This window comes from Passer montanus, unplaced genomic scaffold, assembly GCF_014805655.1.
Source record: "Passer montanus isolate IOZ18808 unplaced genomic scaffold, ASM1480565v1 scaffold28, whole genome shotgun sequence".
Lineage (NCBI taxonomy): Eukaryota > Metazoa > Chordata > Aves > Passeriformes > Passeridae > Passer > Passer montanus.
The window spans coordinates 2,330,538-2,338,699 of record NW_024367483.1 but is presented as its reverse complement, the minus strand read 5'-3'; the positions used below and the strand labels follow the sequence as shown (position 1 = coordinate 2,338,699).

The 8,162-nt window shown below is 47.0% G+C and overlaps 2 protein-coding genes across 9 annotated transcripts in view; one reads left to right on the top strand and one right to left on the bottom strand.

Annotated features, from left to right (window-relative positions):
* Positions 1–452: 452 nt before the first annotated feature.
* MPC2 (mitochondrial pyruvate carrier 2) lies at positions 453–7,515 on the bottom strand. The gene is made up of 5 exons (XM_039713122.1): positions 7,315–7,515; positions 3,962–4,002; positions 2,365–2,449; positions 1,159–1,270; positions 453–682 (listed from the first exon to the last, which is right to left on the bottom strand). Exons 1-5 carry the CDS (start codon positions 7,418–7,420, stop codon positions 643–645), a joined length of 384 nt encoding a protein of 127 aa, XP_039569056.1. The 5' UTR covers positions 7,421–7,515; the 3' UTR covers positions 453–642.
* Positions 7,516–8,001: 486 nt separating this feature from the next.
* DCAF6 (DDB1 and CUL4 associated factor 6) overlaps positions 8,002–8,162 on the top strand; it is a 74,338-nt gene continuing 74,177 nt past the window's right edge. For all 8 annotated transcript variants that reach the window (XM_039713117.1, XM_039713116.1, XM_039713118.1 and 5 more), the window contains exon 1: positions 8,002–8,154. In XM_039713117.1, coding sequence (XP_039569051.1) covers positions 8,061–8,154 — 94 coding nt within the window. In that variant the 5' untranslated portion in view covers positions 8,002–8,060. The remainder of the gene's footprint in view (positions 8,155–8,162) is intronic.

Sequence of the window (8,162 nt, the reverse complement as noted above, 5' to 3'; positions counted from 1 at the left end):
CCTACCGTGCCTCAGTTATCTTTTCCCCTGCATGTGAATTTCTAAGTCTGGTGCTTCAACACCCCCATCTTCTGCCTGGAGTTGTGGAGGAAGCTAAAACACCAGTGGCACATTTGTTTGCTGTCTTTTTTTTCAGGACAGTGGTAGCTGGGGAACAAATCAAGACACACACAGCTGAAGCTGGAACAAATATCCTTATGCTACCGGGGAAGGAAGAGCATCAGGAAATGAAATGCAAATGCTACTGTTGGTTACTGAAATATGGCAAACCCCCACACAGGTGGTTTTCTGACAGTGACAGGAAGATCACTTCAGTCTGAGGCTCTGGCTGTCACCAGTACTGTGTCACTCCCAGCACTGCTCAGTGGAGTCAGAAAAGGTGAGGCTCAGCAATTCTTTTTAGACAAAATCCATCCAGTTTCTTTAAAGAGACAATACAAGACAAACAATTCTGCCTTCATTTTAAAAGGTTACCCTTTATTTGTGTGGAGATACCTGGTTATTTGCACTTAGAAAACATTTCATCTCCTTTATTTTCCTCTTTATTTTCTCAGAGAAAAAAACATTAAAATTAGTGAAGCTAGGTCCCATGGGGATGGGTTTGTGCGTTGCTAGATTTGACCTGTTGGGTTAAGCATCTCTTTATTGCACCTGCTTTTGTGCTTTTAGCTCCTGATTATACCTATAGGAATAAAAAAGAAAGAGCACAGGCTAAGAATAGAATAGAACACCAGTTACAATAACAGTGTTTTCCTAGCAATCTGTTCACCAGAGGCTGTTTAAAATTACAATGGACTTGAGGGTGGAAACTTGGGACAGGATATCAAAATTCTTGTAGGAAGTTTTAAAGTAGCTAAGTTTGCCACATTCCTGGCCAGTACTGAAGCCAGAAAACTCCCAAAGTTTCCTTCAAGAAACAATTTTTTGAAAAATGCTGCTCTGCTTAAGAGCCTTTTGATCCAGCTGGAACTGACAGGATTCAATGCTGCTCTCGCTTCACTCCGACTTAACTGTAAAACTAACAATGTAGCAACAACATTCTGTAACATTTCATGAATGGTTCAGTTCCTCTTGCCTGTTGCACTGACAGAGAGGCTGGCAGCATTTATAAATTCCTGGTTAATGCTTAGCTGTACTTGTACCCTTAGTAATGCATACCTCCATATTCGGAAAAGCTGGGAACCACCAGCGCAGCCAACAAAGAAGTTCACAGCAAACAGACTCCAGTTTTTAGGGATAATCACCAGAGAATACCTTGACCAAATAAGGCCTGTTGAAAAAAAAATGGAAAGTTTAAAGATATTTCAAATTAAATATTCCGATATTTCCCTAAGTTTGGAGGCAGATTCATGGGCCAATTGAAGTAAACACATCTTGCAACTTCACGTTAGACAACTGCTTTGCTTATAACTTCCTTTTTCTCAGTGAAAAGGGTTAGTGGGACATCTACAGGTATGTAGTGCATTTTTCTGAAACAGCTACAGTAAGGTCAATCATAGTCTGAATATCAAAGATTCTCTGTAGGATCTCTGCAGCCTAGACCTTAATTCTCCAGCAATGTTGCAGTGTAGTGATATTTTGCTGTATATCCAGCTCGCTGCACGACATTGGAGATTGTGCAAAACTTGTGCAAAATGCACGGGACTGCATCAGATATCAAAATAAAGTCTGGAGAACCCTTTTAGACAGGAAAAGCATTGGAAAAAGTGGTGCAGCACCATCCCTGGAAGTGTTTATAAGAAATGTAGTTGTGTCACTTAGAGACTCATTTTAGTGGAGGACTTGGAAGTGCTGGGTTAATGGTTGGGTTCTGTGATCTTAAAAGTCTTTTCCAACTTAAATGATTCTAGGATTACAGAATATTGTTTCTGCCAGTGTGAGAATTCTTGGCAGACAGCAGTGCAGTAGTCCATGTGCCACTGCTTCAAATTTCTTACAACACTTGGAAATTCTTTCCAGTTATGTTAGTATAATTACCCTACCATTCTTAAATCCCTTAAAGTGTGTTCTAAAAAAAGTCACTGTATCCTGGACTGATTTCAAAAATACTTGATCTGAAGGAAAAGAGGTCACTTACTGCAATGAATGGTATCATGGTAACTTAAGGGATGACACTCATGCCTAACTTGTAGCAACTTGTGCTGAACAATTCCAAATTAAGACAGGTGTAGAAAACTATTACATAATTACAGAATGCTTACTGATTGAATAAAAAGTAGAGGTCTGTCCTAGAATCAGCATCCAACAGCAATAGTGACAGCTAGCATATAAAAATTAAGGCTTTCTGTGGAGGTGGATTAGTACTGATGGAAGATTCTGAGATGGTGCTGTGTGAAAACAGAAAGTGTTTTAAGAAGGCTTTACCTGTGGCCATGAGTACTGCAGACTGTGCTGTGCTGAGCTTTTCTGCTGGTCTGGCCATGTCAGCCAGTCCAGCACACACCAAGCCCTGCAAAGAGAAATTCAGTGAGCACCAGTCTGGGACTCCTGTAACAGATGAAGAGCTTTGCAAGGGGAAGCTGCTTCACAGCTCAGTGCTTATCCTACTGCATTATGCAGGAGGTGGGATGCATTCTATGAGCAATTAGACTCTGGGAGATACCATCCATTTCCAGTCCTTTGTGGTAGGAAAAAAGAACACAGTTATAGCAGCTACAACTGGGTGGCAATAAAATCCCAGGCACTGGCAGTTTTGTATTAATTCAAGAACAAGGTTAATTTGAACACAGCTGCTTAAGAAAGCAGCTGGAAAAAATCCACCCTTGTTTTTAAACAACAAGTAGAGGCTTATTTAAATGAGGGCCTTCTTTCCACAGGTCAGGCTAAGATACTGGTCTCTTCACCCCATAAAGTCTTCATTTAGCTTCGTCCGAGGGGGGTATTTTTCTTAAATATAATTCCAGTAATAGTAGAAAACATGCAGGCGAATTGAGGAATAGCTTGGCTGATCTACTTGACATTAGCAGCAAACACTCTGCTTGCTTTGTTTGTTGTGTTATTGCCCTCTACTGGAAACACAGTTTCATGTTCCTGTTACACCAGTTCACAAAAAACTCCAGACAAACCCCTAAGTAAGATAGTCCTAGTGCTTTTTATCCAGGACTCCTTGGGCACAGAAGAGCTGCCCGTGTGCTTAGGCTCAGGAGGGTGTTTCCAGGGAGAACTTCTGAGGAAAGGGAAGGTTAACCATGGTTCCTGCAGCTCCAGACCAGACAACTGACAAAGAAACCGAGCTATAGCTTAGAGCACAATGTTGCCTGTGGCCTATAAAACACTGGGGGTTCACAATGGCAAAGTTACAAAGCAGCTGGCAAGGGAAAGAGCAGGTTACATCCTTGTTATCAAACAAGATCACATCCTCGTGGGTTTGGAGATCTCTTGTTTTATCTGTATCAGTGCAACACCTCAGAAGAGCACAGTGAATGAGGAGGTGGCATTTGCATCACCTGGGCACAAACACAGCCCAGGGCTGCAGCCAGTGGGAAGCAGAACCTCACAGGAGGCAGAGCACCACTGACAGCCACAATGGCAGCTGCATTGGGCTTTTAGGTCAAGACTGCCCTGCACTCTGACATGCTTCAGCCTGCCTTCAAGATACAAGGCTTAGGAATTGGCTTCCTTATAAGATACTTCTCAAATTCCTCAATCTCAGAAGAAATGTATGCTTTATGAGTTTTGCATCATGCCTACCTTGAGCAACAGGTGGTGTTTCACAAGAGAAAGCCTTTGTGAAACCCAGTGAAAAGCACAATTCTTCCACAAAGCATTTTCCCCACACTGTTATCCCCTTCCTTTTGTGCTGTTATTAAGGCTAATTTTTTTCCTCCCCATATATTAAGAATGAGAGCCTCTAGTCTTTCTGCAGGCTCAAGTAGCTGCTGGGAAACTCTTGCTTGCTCAGTGTGTTGCAGCAGATTGCCCTGGCATGACACCCAGACACCAGCTGGCATCTTGTACTTACCCATTTCATAACAGGTGCCCAGAAAAACACTGTTTTGGGACCTGAGGGAGAATGGGAGAAAAGAAATTATTTAGTAAATGTGGCTGTTTTAATACCCACAGTAAGTTTAAATTGGTTTATTTTGGTTGGTGTTTTTTTAAATAATGAATTGTTTATATTAGCATTTTATACTGCTGTACAGGCTCTGGCACCTAATACTTATAATTCATCAACTCAGTGCATCAGCCTTCAGTTGTGTAATCACTGCACACATTTCTGCAACAGCTGGATAGGATTTCTTATGTCCATGTTCAAGCAACTGAGAACACCCAAGTAGGCAAAATGCATTTATAATTGAAAGAGTTAGGAAAAGGCCTAGGAATAGGGAAAACACCCCAAAAATTAGGTACACCTAATTGAGTACACCAGTAGGTAAAGGAGGATTATAGGGAAGAGGATGAAATCTCAAGAAGGAAGGGAGAAAAATCCAGTGGCATGGGACCTGGGGAAAAAACAACTCTCTTATAAATACATACAATTTCCAGTGGTGCTAAAATAGCAACTGGTTGGTTAAAAGCAAGCCCTGCAAAGCCACACCACAACTATGCCAGAAATCATTAATCTGGGCCTTGTGCTCCAAGTCTTAAATAAGAGACCACAATCCAAAGTACCAACTTCTCCTGTGAGACAGTCAGGACACTGTTCTAATTTTATCACAAAAAATTAATGTTTAGGTCACTGCTCAGCACTCTGATAACATGCAAGAGGAAGCCAAGTTTTCACTGTAATATATTACACAGGAGTAACCACCAGGACTTTGGTTGCCTGCTTTTGGTGAGAGCTATGTCTTCACTAATAATTCAGCCCTTAAAAGACCTTGCACCAACTACCTGTACTTCCAGTTTTAACCACCCTCAATTTTAAAACTATGACTTGGGAAACAAAAACTGGCTTGGCAGCCTTGCATAAAGCCCTTTTTAACCCACCCTGCTTGTGATCAAGTTTCAAACTGCATTTAGTAACTACAAGCACATTACCTTTTGTCAAATATTGTTGAATATTAGATAACAGCAGCTTAATGTTCATCCTTTAAAGTTACAAACTTCAGCTGCTGTTCTCTTAGGCACTTTTTTGGTGTGTCAGAATCAGGCTGCAAATTCAGCTTGTAATAAATAAATCAGTCTTACAGAGTAGCTTTAATTACTAACATTTATCTAATTCTAAAACACAAATTCAGATTTGGAGTACTAGAGGATGTGGGATGAGTATAAATTATTAAACTGACACTCCCTAAACAGCTAGTTGAGTTTTCAAGAAGACTGACATTAATTTTTATTAATAATAGAAAATTCAACCATTTCAAACTGCTGACTGCAGAACGAAGAAGCAGTTGGAGACAGGGAAGGTACCAAGCCAAGTTTGTAATTAGGAAAAACTGTCCAACACCTCTCCTTGGAGACACTCCAGCACGTACCCAGCCTGGGTGAGTTCTTCCCAGCTCCTGACATCCAGAATTTTTCAAGGATCAATATGACAGCAGCACAAGAGAGCAGGGGGACACCAGAGGCTAATTTGGATATCACATGTGTGACCAGTTTATACAATTTATGACTTCTATTGAATATAAGAAGTCTTTGTGCTGAAAACTTGAGTTTAGTCGGGCAAAGTGAAGCAGAGAGGCCAAAGGGGGGGGAGCACAAGCTCAGCCCATGCTTTCCCGTGGCAGCCTGGGGAGTTGGTGTGCCAGGCCCTCCAGTGTCCTCCAGCAAGGCCAGCCAAAGAAACAGTTTTTAATAGGCACCAATTAATTTGCTGGAAGCTTTCTTTATGCCAGAAAGTGCTTCACGCCTCACAAGTGATTTATAATTTCATGACAATGATGCTTATATTCCTGAATTAGACTAGAGATTTAGATGTCACTGGAGATAAAAGAAAGCCTTTCATTTTTAACCCACTTTTTTTTTTCCTGCAGTCAGAGTCTCATGTATTGCATAACTTTCTCACTGACACACCTTCAAGGCTAAAATAGAAAGTTGCGGGGTTCACTTTCTGTACTTGCTTGTGCTGTGACTTTTCTCACTTATATCATCAGTATGGATTATGACAGATAGATATATGTGTATATATAATATATATATACACACAGAATCCCTAAAAATGGATTTATTAATTACAACATTCTGGTGACGACCAGCCCACAGGGAGTTCTGTGAAGTGAAAAGCACTGCAAGAGAACCTCCAAAACCTTCTCCAATTCCCACTACAGCTCTGCTGAAGATGGAACATGGATGTTCCCAGTACCTGCTATGCCTTGCATCCACTAAGAGCTTCTGGAATCTGCCACATTTCCCACCAGTGGAATGTGTCTCTCAGTGTTGGACATATTGTCTCTTTATATATAAAAACAATACATTAATGTTAAATATATTGGTCTGGAGAACTGCACTTTTCACTCTCTGTGATTTCTTTAGAGATAGGATTTTCCTTCCAAGAAAGGGCCATTGTAAGAGGACAGGGCAACTGACTGCAAACCAAAGTCCATTTCCACAGTGCATATTCCTGGTAGGTGAAGAGTCAAGGATGCCTGTGACACCGGCACGAACAGTGGGGACAGAGCCTATGGAATGCCAGGATTTTATCGGGCGCTCCTTTTAACAACCGACGCAATTTGTTTACAGGACAAACACCACGTAGATGGCACTGAATGAGATCGGTTTACAGGAGGTTTCTCCCTAATAACACAACCCCCCACGGAAAGATAAACTCCAGGTCAGGTGAGGGGAGCTCATTCTCCACCCACAGGAGTCCTCCCGCCAACTCACCGAGCTGCCTTTGGTGGAAGCGTGGGATTCAGCAGAAAGGAAATACAACCAAAGGCTGCCCGAGTTGCCCAGGGCACATTTCAGGATCAGAAAGCCTGGCAGCGCTGTCCCCCGTGCCTGGAAGTGTCCGGGGCCAGGCCGGATGAGCAGGTGTCCCTACCCGTGGCAGCGGATGGACCTGGATCATCTTTAACATCCCTTCCAACAAACCATTCCACGATCCTACGATTTTCCCAGCCCATCCTCTCGAAAGGAGCGGCTGCCGAGGCCTCCAGGCCCCTTTAGCCCCATGACATCCCCTGGGCTGGGCTCCGGCAGCCCCCGCCATCCCTGGATCCGCGGCAGCAGCGCATCCCTGCGGGGACCGCCCGCTTCTCCTCTTCCCCCTTCACAGACACAACCAATTCCCCGCTACGGAGCGGCACCGCGCTCCAGGGCCGCATTCCCCCGCCACAACGCCCCGCTAACCGCGCTACCGCAGCCCCGCTCCCGCCCGCAGCGCATCCCCCGCTCCGCCCTTCCCGCCGCTCCAAGGTGACCGCCGCCCCTCACCCGCCGGGTGGTTGTAGAAGGGCCGGAACCGCGGCGGCAGCATCAGCTCGATGCGGTCCAGCATGCGGTGGTAGGAGGCGCGGAGCCCCGCGGCGGCGGCCGCCATGGCGAGGCGCGGGGCGAGCGGGGGGCGAGCGGGGCCGCGTCCGTCCGTCCGTCCGTCCGCGCGTCCTTCCTCCGCCAAGCCCCGCCCCCCGGACCGGCCCACCGGCGGCCCGCGCTCTGATTGGTCATGGCTGCAGGGGGCGGGGCGGGGCGGAGAGCTGCGCGCCGCGCTATTGGCTGAGCGCGCTGGCCCGGGCACCTGGGGAGAGCTGGCGCGCCCGCCGCCCTCGCAAGGGCACGGGCGCCCGGCTCAGAGATGGCCGCCTGCGCTTCGCTCTCCCCTCAACATGGCCGCCGCGGGGGAGCCCTGCGCGGCGAGTAATGCGCCCGAAGCCAAGATGGCCGCCCTGCGGCTTCACACCGCTTCACTGGGCGGGGGGGGTTTCTTCCCGGCGCGCTGACGTCACCGTCCCCGCCCACGACGCGCCCTCCCCTCAGTCGGGGCGGGGCGACGTCACCGGCTCGCGCGAGACGCCCATTAACCTCGGGCGCCCCTCCCGCCCGGTGGGCGTGGCCTTTCCCCCGCGGCCGGGGTGGGCGTGTCCCCGCGCGCGGTGGGCGTGGCCCGGACCCTCCCGCGCCTCGCGCGCGCGTGCGCGCCCGGCCGGTCGCGCGCATCCCCGCTCGGCGCGCGCGGGGCCATGTCCCGCGGGCGCTGCCCGCACCTGCTGTGGGACGTGCGGAAGCGGAGCCTGGGGCTGGAGGAGCCCGGCTTGCTGCGCAGGCACTACCTCGGTAAGGAC